Below are 17,766 nucleotides of genomic sequence, written 5' to 3' on the forward strand. Positions count from 1 at the left end.
TTCTTAGTAGTTATTTATAAATTTCAAATCACAACTAAATAATTTGTTTTCACTTTTTGTGTAAAGTTGGGTAATATTTTAATTACATGTCGATTTAAAATGTTTCAGTTTTTGAAAACCGAATTAAAAAAAACCGATCCAACCGAATTGTAATTGGATCGGATTGGATCAGATTTGAGTTTAGTTTGGACTATTTGGATCAATGTTTTGAAAACCGAAATCAATTTGGATTGACTTGATTGGATTGGATCAAACCGATCCATCCAAACGAACACCACTAGAAGTCATGTTAAAGGTTGGAATTAATCCATCTTTTGACATCTCATGAATCCTTCTAAAATTGACATCACATAATCTTACATGCCAAATCATAGATTTATCAACATTAGAAGTATAAGATACAAATGTAGAATTTTGAACATGTAATGATTTGTCAACAATACTTAAACGAAACATTCTATTATATAAATATCTAAAACCAATAAACATTACACCTCAAGATAAGATGAACTTATTCGACTCAATAACTTGTTTAAAACCATCATAATTCAATCAACTAGAACTAACAAGATTCATTCGAATCTTAGGAACAAACAAAACATTAAAAAGCCTAATAATCTTTCCAGAAGTAAATTCAAGACACAAAACACTCACACCACTTGTAACGTTCCAAAAATAATACCCAAAAGTTTCATTTTTAAAGTAATAAAACCAGTATCCCAAAAACATCATCATGAAAATTCAGATAAAACAAAAGTACCAATCAACATATCACATCAAATTAAATCAATAATATGTGGAACGAGATTGTGTGTGCTCTACAATCATCCCAAGCTCTTTCATTTGAAAACCGAAGTACCTGAAACATATACTGAAAACCGTAAACCCAAAGCCTACTGAGTTCCCCAAAAATACCACATATCATACATACATAAATAAACACATAATGGTCCCCGCCCTATCATCGGGCCCCGCCCGACATCGAGCCTCACTCGTTATATTGATATGTAAGTCATGGGGCCTCGCTCAGTAAACATATAATCAAATAAACATACAAATACATGCTAAAATCACAAAGATAATAGCACATCGTACCATCATCGGGCCCCGCCCACTGAGTATAACGGGCCCCACCCACATACATATCATATACGCATAACCAGATACTAGCATACAAAATAATCATTGACCCCAGCCGGTAAGCATACAAGCACATACACATGAAAGAGTCACACAAACATCTAGCATGCTACATGACAAGCCATGGTCCGACATTGGTGCCTTCGACCCGCTAAACATAGTGAGGAAACTCACCTCGTACTGTCGAATCTCACAAAAAGAATCTCTGGCTGCTGCCCCACTAAGATCCTGACGCTATCAATATCAAATAACATCCAATTAACAATTGGATTCTAATCCATAATCATCAGTCCAAATTAGGGTAAAAATACCAATTTACCCCTTACTTAGTTTGGTCCAAAATTAAGGTCCAAACTCACATTCCAAAAGGCCTAAAAGCCAAAATAGCTATCCAAGGCCCAATCATGGCCCAATTTTCCAAATTGGGCCCAAACCCGCTTTCATGGACATTAATCTAAGTCCAAGAATATTCCTAGCCCAAAAACACTTGGGTTTTGATGGCCCAACAAGGCCCTAAACATCCAAGCCGAACATATGGCCCAAACCGAAGATCTGCCATTTCGAGGCCCATCCTGCTGAGTACGTGGGGCATACTCAGCTCGTACGCGCAACATACTCGCCTTAGGGCTTGTACATTAAGCATACATGCTTGTACGCCTAACGTACTATCCCCATACAACCAATCTTCCTTTTCAGCTCTTAACTCATTACGATAACACTCCAAAATCTAGATCTAAACTCCTTGAGATGGCTTATCACATAAAGTTGTTAACTTTACGTGCATGCATGGCTTAATGAAGTTCTTAAAGCTCAAAAGGACTTACTAGATGACTTAAAGAATGCATGAGACCATTAACACTATAAAGCATGCACCTTTAAGCTTGAGAAACTCATAACATGCTCAGATCTAAACGGACAAGCCCCAAAAACGTCTTAACTCATCAACCAACCCAAAAGGCGACCAAAAGCATAAAAATCAAGACATAAAGAGATCTAAGCATTCAAAAGCGAATGCATGAACTTGATACCTCAAAAGACTTGCAAAATGAGTGATGATTCAGGATTTTTTAGTTTCCCACCAAGCTATGAACCTATAACCTTCTTCAATCTCTTCAAAATGAGCAAAAAAACACCAACTTCTTCAGAAGAGCTCAAAAATCACAACAATGGAGGCTAAAGGTCGATTTTAGGGTTGTAGGGCAATAGAGGTTGGTAAAGAGGCCATCCCTAGGGACTTAAGGACCTTATATAGGGTGCAACATTCAAAAAAATAAGGTTTTCTTGTCCATGAAGTATGCTAAGCATAACCCTCGTACGCCCAACGTACGAGGCTTCGCACCCCGATCAGTTTCTCCTTAGTATGCTAAGTGTACCATGTAGTACGCCTCGCGTACTGTCTTCTCTGCTAGTACGATAAGCGTACCATGTGTTACGCCCTGTGTCGTATTACAATAATTAGTTACAAAGCGGCTAAAAAGGAACATTCCCAAATTCAAGTGTTACACTACAAATAGGTATAAAATAATCGTCTCCCATTCTCAGTGCTGATCCATCTTCAAATAGTGTTAATATTTCAAACAATCATTTACCCTTGCATACATAGTTCGTTGCCCTAGAGTCGATCCACCAAGCAACATCATCATCATGTACATAGAATGATTTAGGAATAATTGAAACATAATAAATATAATTTTGATTAGAATTATCAAAGTTAGTCAAAAACTGACCTCCTTTAACTTGGCCCAAATACCCGTTTACACTTCCATTGGCTCCATTGTTTCCAGCACCATTATTGTTATCATTGTTGCCTAAGTTCCCATGAAAGTCACGCTTGCAATGCCCCACCCTATTGCATCTCCAACAAACTGGTTCATTTTTTCTTTTTTTTGGAGTTATTTGCAACATGTTCGTGCTTCTATTTTTCATGTGCTTTTTGGTTCAAGTTCTTGGCTTTGTTTTCAACCATATGATCAGAAGGTTGTCCAGATTGAACTTTCCCTTTGGTTTTATCAGATTTATCAACTTCCTTCGTACGAAGAGATTCTTCAATACAAATATGACTAGCAAGTTGAACCAATGACAATTCCTTATTTTTGATGTTTTAGATTATGTTTGAAATACTTCCAAGATGGAGAAAGTTTGTCAATTACACTTGACACAACAATGGATTCATCCATATTCATGTCGTGTAGTTTAAATTGACCATAAATACCAAGGAGTTCATTACATTATTCAGTGACAGACCTTCAATCGACCATCTTAAAGTTATTAAAATCACTAACCAGAAACTTCTTGCTAGAAGCGTCCTCATTAATGTATTTCAATTCAAGGTTGTCCCACAAATCCTTAGAAGTTAAAGCATCACCATGGGTATCAAATAGAGCATCATACATATTGTTGAAGATGTGACCTTTAAAGATGTAGTCGTCGTTGTCCCACTTTTGCCTCTTCCTGGTCTCTTCAAGTGTCTCATCAACACTTTCCTCTGTTTTAGATGGTCTTAGAGTAGTCAACACGTATGCTGCCTTCAGAGTGGTCAGCATGAAGTGCATCTTCTTCTTCTAGCGCCTGAAATCAACACCTTCAAACTTCTCCAGTTTTACGAACTTCTTGGTTATCTCACGGGTTGATTCACCAATCTCCGGAAACAAAAAATATCAGTTGATCGTTAGAAATTGGGTAGAGTTATGGTGGAAATCTAGATATCCCTTGGAACGTGTAAACACTTTCCGGACTGATATTTCTACCATTTTTCCGGTTTATAAGAAACTCAACCTAGGAATTAATGGCATAATTAATTATTACCAAAATTGACAAAATTAGGGTAAATCTTCTAAATTAGTTATGTAGATCTCGAAATTAATGACATAATTAATTATTACCAAAATTGATGAAATTTGTCAAATCTTCTAAATTAGTTATGTAAATCTCGAAATTAATGGTATAATCAATTGTTACCAAAATTGATGAGATTTGTCAATTTTACCATAATTACCTATTATAATTTGGAGTTTCCATAAATAAACTAATTTAGATTTTCAAAGACCTTTTGAGGCGCAACCCCTTGACAACATCTTTCTGTCATACCAACTTATAATTCGATCTAATATATGCATGTACTCCGCATTCACCAAACATATATTAGAGTACAAATTACGAAGCCCCTTAACTCACATGTAAGTTTCAATTACACAAAATATCCTGATAACACTAAAATCACCAACAGAGACATGGAAGCATGTTTTCTCAGACTGTGCCTCTATCTCAAGTGTTTGGTATATGCTTTCTAGGTGGCGATATGTTGACGTCCCAAGTATGTAATATGTTGATGTCCCGAGTATGCGATCTGTTGATTCTCTCATATAGTAGATTAAGCATATTTCTTTCACGACATGCAATGTAAGTGTTATGATGTGGTTGTTATTACCCCATTCTAGGTTTTGTGGATTTTTCGAAATTTTTAAAATTTTGAAATTGAGAAACTTATTTTTGATTATACTATAGCTAGATTTTTTAGAAAAAAGAATTGTCACATGCATTGGATGATTTGGTTATCGTAACACTTTCTAATTTTTTATCACATTTTGGAAGTTTGTTAGATTGTTTTGATTTTAATGTAAAAGGGTCATGATAGATGGTGAATGGATAACCGAGTCTATAATATGTGAAAAAGAAGTTTTTTCATCATCGTGGAATTGTGTAAATCTTTCTCTTATAAAAAAAATTGTACTTTTCTTTATGCGATGTTTGTAAAAGGGATACGACATGTGGATTTGTAGAAACAATTTAATCTATATTCTAATAAATGAATAGTTTTAATATTCTTTTGCCAAATGTCACTATAATATAACTCATCATTAATATTATGTCATGTGTCATGTAGATATATTAGACAACTCATTTCACAATTCAAATTTACATTATATGTTAAATTTGAAATAATTACTTTAAAATTTAGATTTATCTCTTAATTAATACTTTATTTAAAATGATTTTCTTAAAATAACTAATTAATAATTATAATTTTTTATAATAAAATTTTAAATAATTTTATAACCGTGGTTTCTACGGGTTATAAACTAATCACCTCTAATAAATAAAAATCCATTTTGTCAAATGTCAATTTCTTATATGTTTTGATACCTGTCATTTTGTGGTATTTTTGAAATAAATAATATCCAGATATCAATTTTTAGGTTTTTTTTCTTTAATTTTTAAAAATAAAAGTAATACATATAGCTATATAAGTAAAACTAGTTTATAACCTTTGGGAACTACGGTTACAAAATAAATTAAATTTTCATAGTAAAAATTCATAAATTATTTATCAAATACTTTAAATAAATCATTAATTATGAGATATACCAAAATTTTAAAGTTATTATAACTTCAAATTTAACATATAATTAGAAAAAGTAAATTTGAATTTTAAAGTGTTTGCCTAATATATCTCTTTGACATGTGACGTGATATTAATAAAGAGTTATATTAGAGTGATACATGTCAAATAAAAATTAAAAACTATTAATATGAAGATATTAAATGTAATAAATATGATCTTAAATTACAATAAATATATTTATTATTTCTTTATTTTAAAATTTAATTTTAAAAAATACTTAATGTTTATATATTTTGATATTTAATTTTTTTAGTTAACTCATGTAATATATAATAATAAATTGCAATGAAACATTTATTCGAAATAAATTGACTTTCTAATAACCAATTTTTATAATTATTCTATTTAGTGGCGTTGTATCTTTTAATTGCTAAACAACTAAACAAGTGTTTAATCCGCATAGGTATTGTGTTTCAAAGATGTAGCACGTGTAAATTACGAATAACTTAAAAGATTATCAAGTAGCATTATGTGTACTTAAAATATGCTTTTATGAGTTGTGAAAGGAAGTACGAAAATTTTATATAATCACCGTATTTCCCTTTTAAATGTTGCCTAATAAACTTTAGAAAAAGAACTAGGACAGTCGCCATTAAAAAAATGAACGGTAAATATTTTATTAAAAAAATTAGCTAGACAAATAAAATTAAATGCCAAAAAGAAAAACATGACACAGCTACAATTGAGTTTTAAAATCGGTCCATATATATATATATATATATATATATATATATATATATATATATATATATATATATATATATATATATATATATATATATATATATATATATATATATATATATATATATATATATATATATATATATATATAAGGTTACGTTCATATGAAACGATCTAATTTTGTGAGACCGTGAGACGCATTTTTTTATTATTTTTTTTTAATTTTTTTTATTTAATTCAAGTTCCGAAAATAATATTAAATTTTTTTTTATTTTTCCATTTATTTTGCATTTTAAAATTATTTTTAGAGATCACAATTTTTTTTATTTGACTTTATATTTTTTAAAACCGCACCTTTTTATACAAATTGGCTGATTTTTTATTTGAAAAAAAAAATAAAAAAATAAAAAATCGATTTTTTCATTTTTTTTTTCAGTGAATTTATAAAAAAAAACCTGCGATTTTTAAGAATATAAAGTCAAAAGAAGATATGTGATCTCTATGTATTTTTTTAAGTATTTTTATGATTTTTAGGGTTTTTTTGTTTTCCATATAACCGTTCCTTTTATATATATATATATATATATATATATATATATATATATATATATATATATATATATATATATATATATATATACACACACATATAGAGAGAAAGAGAGAGAGAAAGAGACGTAGGTTCTGTTGATATTAAAAATAAAATAGAGATATTGAGATTCAACCTCAGCCATTTATTTCACATTTACCGCTCTAATCCTCCGATGTACCAACGCAACGGATCTTTTATAATCATAAATGATTATATAGCGTCACTCGTTCCTTTCACCTCCGCCTCCATCCCCACCACCATAATTGCCACCGCCACCACTATTATCACCACCTTTGCCACCAGCCAACCTCATCACTATCACATCCATCACTTATACAACAACTACCTTTGCCACTACCACCTCTTATAACAGTCACTGTCATAATGATATATGATTACTTAATATGTGAACATACATATATGTATAATCATTTATGATTAGGCACATACGTATAAACATGTATAATCATATGTTATTATATCTTTTTGTCATGTAATCATTTATGATTAGGCATACTCCACTGTTGCTGGTACACTGGAACGTTAAAACGAGAAATGAAAAATATGTGGTTGAAGTTGAATCTCAAAATCTCTAATTTTTTTTAATCTCAATGGAACCAATCTATATATAGGTTCATGTGAGACCATCATATTTTGTGAGATACTGAGACCCGATCTTAACAATTCGTTTTGGAAATAAAAAAAACATATATTTTTAAAATGCAAAATATAAATTTTTTTGAAAAAGAATATTATTTTCCTCATTTATTTTATCCAATAATAAATAAATAAAATAAAAAAATTATTGTTTTTTTATAATATACATTAAATATTATAATAAAATATTATAAATATTCAAATCAGATTTTTAGAATATTAAACTATAATATTTAAAAATTCTAATAAAATTTAGAATATTCTAACAAACAATTCAAGTAAAATGTTAGAATATTTTAAGATATCTACCAATTTTACTAGAATATTAAAATATTTTAACATTCTAAAAATTCGATTTGATTATTTACAGTAATATTCTATTAGACTATAGTAAATTACAAGAATTGTCCCTATGGTTTAGGATAATTTGTGTGTTTGGTCCCTAACTTGTTTTCTTAACTCAAAAGGTCCCCACTGTTTACTTTTGTTACTCGTTTGGTCCCTGTCTTACCTAAAAAAACTATTTTGCCCTTGATTTTTTAATTTATTTAAATAAACACACTCCTAACCTCACCCTATCACCTTATCTTACCTATCACATCATTTTTCCTTATTTAAATAATAGTTTTTTGAGGTTAAACAAGAAATTTTTGGATTGTTCCTTTTATTTTACAATATATATATATATATATATATATATATATATATATATATATATATATATATATATATATTGATCTCCAAGATGAGTGGCTAGGATTACATCCTTATGTTTCATAAAATTAACATAGTCTTAAATAAACATATATATATATATATATATATATATATATATATATATATATATATATAGAGAGAGAGAGAGAGAGAGAGAGAGAGAGTCAAGTTCTTTTAAGAACTAAAAGATTTGTGAGAACTTGCGAACTCATAATCAACTTATCATTTTTCAACACCAAAAACGTCAATCTTCTCCAAATGGTGCGTCTCAGCCATATCTAGACTAAAAAAAATTAATGATATTATTTATTTATTTATTTATTTGCTTTTTTGTATGACTACTGATGAGCACAATCAGCAGTTGTACGAACTATTGATGAGCACAATCAGCAGTTATATATACTACTGATGAGCACAATCAGCAGTCATATGGATTGTTGATTGCTCATCAGCAGTCCATACGGCTGCTGATTGTGTACATCCGCAGTCCATATGACTACTAATTATGCTCATCAACACTCAGTAGAACTATTGATTGTACATACATGCAAATGTCAAAAACAAATAAAAAAATTGTCAAATCTTTTTTTGTAGCCTAGATATGGCTTAGACGTGCCATTTAGAGAAGATTGATGTTTTACGTAATGCCCAAAGTGTAAGGAGCAAACCGTTAAATATACAAAAGTCATGTGCCGAGAGTGTTAAACCAAAAAAGTGTAGGGGGAAACATGAAAATATATTAGGGGGGGGGGGGGGGGATGAGAGCGTAATTTGAAAAATTTTCTATTATATGGGGATTATTTTTTATTTTTTTAAACATATGGATCGTTTCTGTAAAAAAACACACAAGTACCTTGTCCATAAATTATGGTGATAATTTTTATAATTTATTTTCTATACAATGATCAAATCTGCCACCATACAAAAATATTATACATATGGATTGTTTTTGTAAAAAAAAAATTAACAATGACTTTTTCTATAAATTACAAAATTATAGGGACTAATTATGTCAAAATCCATAACAATTGTGTCAAAACTCCAAAAGTAAAATCGTTTGTGGCAAACTCTTAAAGTGACAAAATATAATGTCTATAAGGACTTTTGCAGGGATTGTTTTTGTAATTTTTTTAAATATATGTATTGTTTTTTAAAAAAAAAAACATAAAATAACCTTTTCTGTAAATTAAGAAAATTTACACACAATTTTTATAAATTATTTTCTATATATGTCAAACCTAATTACATACAAAAATCTTAAACATATGAATTGTTTTTGTAAAAAAATAAATTCACAAGGGCTTTTTGTGGAAATTACAAAATTACAGAGACTAAATATGTTACAATTTCTAACAGTTGTGGCAAAACTAAAACTCTTGAAATGGTAAAATATAAAAATGTATCATATCGCGATTATATTAGAAAGAAGAAGATTCTATATCTAGCTCAAAAGCACCAACACTCGGTTGAACACTTGAACTCACCTCACCATGAAAGCTATTGATATACTCTGTGCTTCCCAAGCTGCAACCTCCATCGTCGACTACATGGATTCCAACAACATTCATCAACAACCATCCTCTTCCTCCTCCTCCGGAACCTCCGCCGGCGGCAGAGCAATTGACCGCCACAACCCCATCATCCAAGACCAAAAAAGGCTCTCTTCTTCCACCCAACCCACCACTACTCCAAACAAGAACAAGAAGAATCCCAAAAACAGCGATCAAAAAAGAAAATCCATTGCGTTTGCTGATGAAAATAACGACCAACAGTTGATTATGAATAAAAATAGTTATGTGAAGAACCCTAGTAGCAGCAGCACCACCGTCGTAAGGAGGCAAGGAGGAGGAGCTCTGCTTGGATGGGGATGTACAAGGCCGGGTGATTTTATCAGCCCTGCAACTTCTTCAAGGTTCTTGTTGGCTGACAAAGCCTTGTCCGATCAGTTTGATCCACTTTTGAAGCAAGTTTCGCCGCCGCCACCCCCGCTGCCGGAAAAACCAGACAAGTTCGAGAATGACGATTCTGTTAAGAAGAAAGATGATATCCGTTTATCTTCTTCCCCTCCCAAGACAACGCCACGTTCTTCCTCTTCTTTGTCCTCACGCTCCTCCGATCAACAGGTTTTTTTTCTCCTAATTTAATTATTAATTATTTTAATTTATAATATTAATTATCCAGAAACATTATTATCACTTTTCATGTTAAGATCTCAACGCTAACCATTTCATATTTTCATATTTATACCAAATCCGTAAAAATAGAAAAGTTAGGTTATTTTACACTTTGCAAAACAATTTTTTTTTTTTTGTTGAATTTAAAGAACGCTCTTTGAATAAACAGTTACTTGAGATGAATAAATTTACTAGTGAATTATGATCCATGATTTTCTCTATTTTGTAAAAATAAAATTATAGAAAAGCTTCTTTTTAAAATTAGATTTATTCTTATTAATTTTATAATTATTATTATTATTTTTTTTTTGTATTTAAACTAAAAAAAAAAAAAAGATCATAAATAAAGAAAACTTCGTGTGTCTTAAGATATAATCTCCAAGTTACATGTCTTAAAAACCGATTTAAGTCTTTAGAACACCTAATAATAGTATATACAGTACAAGTTAATTATATATAGATTAATAACAAAGTAAACTTATAAAATATCAAAATGTTTACCATGAATCAATAACGAACATAGATAATATAAAAGCTGCAATTTTTAGATATTTTCAAAAAGAAAAAATATATTCCATTTTGTACCAAAAAGATTGTTTTTAATTTTGATGGGACTGATAGATGGAAAAATAGTAATAATAAATAATTTGGTTAATTACAGGTTGTTGTGTTAAGGGTGTCACTGCACTGCAAAGGTTGTGAGAAAAAGATGAGGAAGCATATCTCTAAAATGGAAGGTACGCAAAATGTTATCAAAATGCATATAATTAATCCTTTATATATTTTGTGTTATCATTGTTTAATTCGATTATTTTAAATTATAGCCATTTATAAGTTATGTTGTTTTGTATAAGCTTTTTGAAGCTTTTAATTTTTTAACTTTAAGAAAAAAAAAAAAAAAAAAAACTCCAATGAAAAAAAAGTTGTTTGGGTGTACGAGTTCAGAAGTTTTATTTTAAAACAAAAAATTTTAATCCAAAATAGTTTAAAAAAAAAACTCCAATGAAAAAAAAAATAGTTTTAGTTATCCTTATTATTTTTATCAAACATTCCTTATATTGTCTTGAATCAATTTGTTTCAGGAGTAAAAGACTTTAGTATAGACTTTATGGCTAAAAAGGTCACGGTGATCGGTGATATAACACCGCTAGCGGTTCTCACAAGTGTGTCAAAAGTCAAGAATGCAAAATTATTAACTCCGACAACAATTTCGTCACCGGCCATCCCTGCGATAGACTCAGATTTCTCTGAAATCAAGAAACAATTAGGAATTGTCTTATAATAAATTATAACGTAATCGTGTAGGGTGGTTTTAATCTTTGGATTATTTTGATTAATTTTGTACACAACATTTGGGTATTTTTGTGATTACTAATATGATAAACTGAAATGGGTTTTTCGTAAGCCCAATGCTTGATAGTAACACTACATTGAATTTGTTCTTCCCAAAAAATTTGTTTTTACAATGACCATTGTGGGAATAGGATAAGGGTGATTCCTATATTCATACTTTTTAAAGAATGTTTTTAAGATATTTGAAAAAAATTGAAACATTTTTTTATATATATATAAAGCTTATGTAGGTTATGATTCTATCAGATGTTATTTTCTTATTCTTTTAGACAAGTTAATGTAAAGATTTTTTTGTGTAGCTAAATTCTTTTAACTTAGGCCTTCTGGTATGCTCGTCACGAGCCATCTCGTGGTATACGTAGACCACGACCACGACCGTGCACACCATCTCGCCCGGTCGTGGTCGATCGTGGTCGTGATTGGGCGTTGTGTTCCATGAAATTAAATGGAAAAATCTTTTGGTTGATGTTTGCAACAGCTAGTTTCTTTTGCAACGGAATTTTTTGTTTTTTGTTTGTTTTTTTTTTTTTTTTTACCTTTCAAACATATTAAACTTCTTCTATAAATACTACACTTATATTAAACATACCCATACAATTTCTTCTTTCTTTTCTCACAAAATCACAAACTTCTTTTGCATTCTTCCAAAACCAATGGTTCCTAAAAGGATGAATTGGTCAGAAAATAAAGAAGAGAATTTAGTACGAGCATGGGTAGCGGCTTTAGAAGACCCATTAACGCCTCCTAATTTTTGGATAAAGGTTGGAAACGTTTTCCATGATTTAATAGGTTGCCAAAATCGTAGTGTTGATGAAATATGTTCGAAGTATTGCGATATGAGAGTCGTATGCCTTGAATTCAATGGTATTTATAACTTTGTTATAAACAACGTACACAAAGGTGACCCGTTTGCTGTGGCCATGAACCAATATGAAGATACGAAACACACAACGTTTAAACACGTCAAAGCTTGGCGAAAATTAAGAGAGTGCCCAAATTTAAGTGAGTAAAAAAAAGGTTTAAAAAGTAGTTTTAAGTTGTTTGTGGTTGCATTTTTAAGGTTTTTTTTATGTTTTTTTAATGTTGTTTGTTATAAATTAATATAATCTTGTTTCATTGAATAAAAAACTAGTTTAATAAAATAATTTGTTTTAGTGTGTTTTTGAATTAAATTTAATTAAAAAAATGTGTTATTGTGTTTTAATATACTTTTGAATTAAATTTAAATAAAAAAAATGAGATGGATTGGTAAGTTAATAGTAGGTATCCTATGTTAGTGGTACGAAAATGTGGTGCCGATGTGACACCCACCACATATATGGTATGTGGTGGATATAAGGCTGGAGGGAGTTGTGCCACCGAAACCGCACTTCCTCCCCCGCCACATAAGCATCATGTCATTTTTTACCACTAAGTTGTGGTTTCTTGCCACACCAAGGGTGTGGTGCCACACTTTTCATTTCTTTTATTTTTTTTTTGTTTTTTTGAAGTATTTAAATTTAATAAAACTTCCTTTTTTTAACTATTTTAATTTAATATAACTTCTATTTTAATAAAAAAATTCATTACTTGAAAATTCAAAAAAAAAAAAACAGTACATTGCGTTACTAAAAAAAATACATACACATGACATTTAAATAATCCTAGAAACTTAAAAAACATAAATAAAATAACCAAAAGCAAACTACATAAAGTCGTTCTCCGAGAACTCATCTTCGGGGTCATCCAGTGGATCCAAATTAAGGTTAATGTTTTGAACCTCGTAAATGTGTTCCACCAAGTCATTGCGAAGATTGTGAAATGTTGTAGTGCAACGTATCTCTACTCTCCTGTTTAAATACTCTTCGCCACCAATTTCTATTGGATGTGTCTTTGGTATGGTTTCTTCCTTGTTAAACGCACATATCGCTCTTCCTTCGTCTCCAATAATCATGTTATGCAATATAAAACATGTATACATGATTTCTTGAAGTTTTTCCTCGCCCGAATAAGCTACTGGTTTTTTCAATATAAACCACCGTTTCTTCAGAGCTCCAAAAGCACGCTCAACATCCTTCCTAACTCTTTCTTGAGCTCTCTTGAATTTTTTTTGTCTAGAACCATGTGGAACTGAAAACGATTTAACAAACACAACATACTCAGGATAGATTCCATCGACCAGATAATAACCATACTTATATGGCGTTCCACGCACTTGAAAAGAAAATTCTGGTGCGGATCCATCGTATATGTTGTTAAATATTGGTGAACGGTTAAGAACGTTGATGTCGTTAATCGAACTAGGAGAACCAAAAAAGCATGCTAAATCCACATATCTTGTGATGCAACTGCTTCAAGTATGACCGTTGGGTGATCATGATCACCTCGAGTAAATTGCCCATGATATGTTGTAGGGCAATTTTCCCATGACCAATGGAGACAATCTAAGCTTCCTAGCATTCCAGGAAACCCATTCACACCAGCATGATTAGCTTGCAATTACAGGATGTCATTACGTGTAGGCTTACATAAATATTTTGGACCATAAAACTGAATCACAGTTTTGCAGAAAAAATGGAGACTGTATCGTGCTATCCTAGCAGACATCCTAAAACTTTCGTCTAACGCATCAGGTGGAATGTTATATGCTAACTGACGAAGTGCAGTCATGCATTTTTGTAAGGGAGTGAAACCGAGTGTACCTCTAGCATCGTAACGTTGTTGGAAAAAACTGTTCTCCCTCGTTACATCTTCAACTATACGTTCGAATAAACCTTTGAGCATTCTGAAGCGCCTACGAAAATAATACCCTTGGTAAGTGGCATTCTCTGCAAAATAGTCTTGCACCAAACGTTGGTTGGCTTCTTCACGATTTTTGTAAATATATCTTTGTGTTCTCTGTTGAGAACTTGCAGCTGCATTGTTACATACAACGTTGTATGTTTATTCCGCCATTTGAACACATGCAATAGCGATATCAAAAATAGTCTGAAATTCTTCAAAAGATGAAGAAGATGATATTTTTGAGAGAGTGGTGATTTTTTTACAATTTTTTTTTTTAAAGAGAGAGGAGATTGTGTTGTGAAAAAAAATTAAGTTGATATGTATATATATAGAGGAAAGAAAAAGCAAAAGAAAAAAAAATAAATGCTCAACGTCAATCCTTCCCAACTTCCTTCAACCAAGCAAAACACACGACCTTGGAGAACCGCATTGCGGCCAAGACCGCACCAGATCGCGATCTGGGGGTGGTGTTCCAGTATTACGTGGCACAAAGTGCGGTTTAGGACCGCACCCACACCATGCAGTCTAACCAATGGTCTTAAGCTAAGGGTATGCACATCATGAGAATTATCTGTGGCCAAATGGCATGTGAACCATGACCGTAAATACTATCCTCATCACCACAATCATGATTCTTCGTGGTGTTTACCATTGAATATCATGAACGAATGGCAATGAAAAGAGTAGATTTCCAAGGGTTAAACAGTTAGAAACTTTGAACATATGTTTCTCTCTCTCTCTCTCTCTCTCACACACACACACACACACACACACACACACACATATATATATATATATATATATATATATATATCAGTTTTAATATAACTTATTTCACATTATTTTTTTTTTCTTTCTCTACTACAAAAACTACAATGCAGTCACATACAATTTCTTAGTCCCCACTACGGAACAAATTCCGTAACCATCAAATTTCCAAACCTAACAATCTTCTAAGGAAAAAGAAGTTGTTTTAGCTCATTTTTGGACATCGGTGTCCGAAGACCCCTTCAAACAAAGAGAAACCTTAGGCCAATCTATTCTAAACCACTTCCACAATGAAATCGGGAAATGTGTTTTATCAAAATTTCAATGGGTTTTCGTGTCAATATAGCGTGATATAATGTTAAAAATAATTGAATTTAATGACATTTTCAATGACCTCAAAACACATCCAAATAATGACTTGATTTCGAAGTCATCGATGTTGTGTTGAAACAATACCAATAATCCCAACGTAATCGTAAACATTTTCCCTATATCAATGTTTGGTATGAGTTATGTAATTTTTCAAAATCATTTCCGTGGTGAGATGTAAATGTTAAAGATGAAAACTAAATTTCGTACCAAGTATTTTTTCTTAATTTAAATTAATGTAACCCTTTTTTTCCTACCATGTAATTTTCCTTTTTATTTAAATTAATACATTATTTTAATTTTAACTAAAATCTAGTATTTAAGTTTCTTTATTTATTTATTTTTTATTGATCATATATGATGTGGTTAATATACCAAGCAAATGTAGTGTGAGTTTCGTAATGAAATGATACTGGCATGACAGAATTTTTCATATTGTCCTATGCTAGGATAATATTTTAATTGGGTATCACTCATGGCTTTAGTAAAACATTCGAAAAATAATTTTTTTTTTAGATATGTTTGATTCTTTGCACAATGAGTAATTGAAAAGTCAGTTACTTATATGCAAACTGTTTTTATTTGAAAAAAAAAAAATCTTTTTTAATTTCTTTTGGGAATGGCGCAGATTTAGTTATGAAAAAAAATTACAGAAATTAATATATATTGGATCTTGCACTTTAGAAATAAGTGCGATGAAAACATATTACAGGGATTTACTAGTGTGCTGGAGATATAAAATCTGAGCAACGATATCATCTCGATCAACCCCCAATGAATATGTAATGGGCCTTATCTTCTTGGGCTCTTAATAGTCAATACATCCTCAAGGAGTCTGGATCTTTGGGACGACAACCAAACATATTATTACTCACTCAAAGTCGAACCAAAACTACTTAATTCAAGAAAGTTTAAAACAGGTCGGTTCATAAAAATGATTTGAATTATAATAATTAATTGGCACGTTTATTGCTATCTTTGTTAGGAACGTATATAAAATTTTTTCAAAAAGTTCCGACCTACCGGATTCGAACCAGCGACCTAAGGATGGCTTTGAGATGTTACCCACTACAGTCCTCCGCTCTACCAACTGAGCTAAGGTCGGTTTGTTTTATTCTGAGATCCATCAATATTTATTGTCAATACAGTTTACACAAAGCAAGACCAACCACATGTACACAACACGAAAAGTTGTACGGGGGAGGAGGAGCGGGGTCGAAACAAAAAATTAATATGAAATATTCTAACATCGTTCGTTAAAGTTAAAATTTTCGATCTTTTATGTATTTAAAGTCTTGCACATTCATCTCTAAAGTAATCTTTTTCTGCAAGTTCTCTCTCAAAGTACAAAACCAACGAGTCGTTCAAAAATCAATCTTCCATTTTATTTGGTAACCTTGTTTTAATGATACTCATTGAGTCATTGCTGAAAATGATTCCCTATTATAGCAATATTGGAAGAGTGAGTATATGACTAACTATTCAATAAATCAAATAAAAATTGGTTACTCTTCTAATTTTTATCAACCATTGACACAATTCTGAAATAGATATCAATTGTTTATAATCTTCACGTTGAATGACATCCACCTCGTAATGTTGGAATCGCATCTTTAAAAGATTTTTCTCAGTTTCATTGAAATCTTCCGGATAAAATTTTTCTACTAATTGACATACATCACCACTTCGAAAAGACTTGTTAGCATTTTTAGGATCTAAAGTTGTTGAAAGATTGAGTAACTATAGCAAGCTATCATTGAACCGATGATCTAATTCCATTAACAGACAGTTAATTGCTTCAATGAAAATATTAACTCGGTAATGATGTTCAAATGTATGATCGTTACGCTCATTACGAGCTCACGCCCCTCTACTAAAGTAAGAAGAAGACAAATCAGGGATATCAATGTTGTGTTCGATCAATAATTTTAAGTAAAACTTCACAAATCGGACTAAACATTTTGATTAAGCTCGAAAATGGTTTCAAATGAGAACCCCATCTGGTATCCCCAGTTTGTTGTGATGTATCAATCTGATTGAGGCCTCTACCAGTCTCCAACTCGTCAATAAATATAAAATGCGTCATTTGCTCGGCTTATGCAGCTTGGAAGAAGCACCAACAACATTGATAACAAAAGATAATTTAG

The 17,766-nt window shown here is 31.1% G+C and overlaps 2 protein-coding genes and 1 non-coding gene across 3 annotated transcripts; 1 reads left to right on the forward strand and 2 right to left on the reverse strand.

Annotated features, from left to right (window-relative positions):
* The first annotated feature begins 9,619 nt into the window (after window positions 1–9,619).
* Window positions 9,620–11,789, forward strand: LOC145032724 (uncharacterized). Its single transcript, XM_078981629.1, has 3 exons — window positions 9,620–10,315; window positions 11,028–11,103; window positions 11,449–11,789. The coding sequence occupies exons 1-3, from the start codon at window positions 9,683–9,685 to the stop codon at window positions 11,646–11,648; spliced, it is 909 nt and encodes a 302-aa protein (XP_078837755.1). The 5' UTR covers window positions 9,620–9,682; the 3' UTR covers window positions 11,649–11,789.
* Window positions 11,790–13,403: 1,614 nt separating this feature from the next.
* On the reverse strand, window positions 13,404–14,126 carry LOC145030372 (uncharacterized). Its single transcript, XM_078978748.1, has 2 exons — window positions 14,083–14,126; window positions 13,404–13,998 (listed from the first exon to the last, which is right to left on the reverse strand). The coding sequence occupies exons 1-2, from the start codon at window positions 14,124–14,126 to the stop codon at window positions 13,404–13,406; spliced, it is 639 nt and encodes a 212-aa protein (XP_078834874.1).
* A 2,506-nt stretch (window positions 14,127–16,632) lies between these two features.
* TRNAY-GUA (transfer RNA tyrosine (anticodon GUA)) lies at window positions 16,633–16,724 on the reverse strand. The gene is given in 2 exon segments: window positions 16,633–16,668; window positions 16,688–16,724. It is a non-coding gene; the product is annotated as a tRNA-Tyr (tRNA).
* Between the last annotated feature and the right edge of the window lie 1,042 nt (window positions 16,725–17,766).

The sequence above is a fragment of the Lactuca saligna genome, chromosome 2 (genome assembly GCF_052625555.1).
Source record: "Lactuca saligna cultivar CGN05327 chromosome 2, ASM5262555v1, whole genome shotgun sequence".
Lineage (NCBI taxonomy): Eukaryota > Viridiplantae > Streptophyta > Magnoliopsida > Asterales > Asteraceae > Lactuca > Lactuca saligna.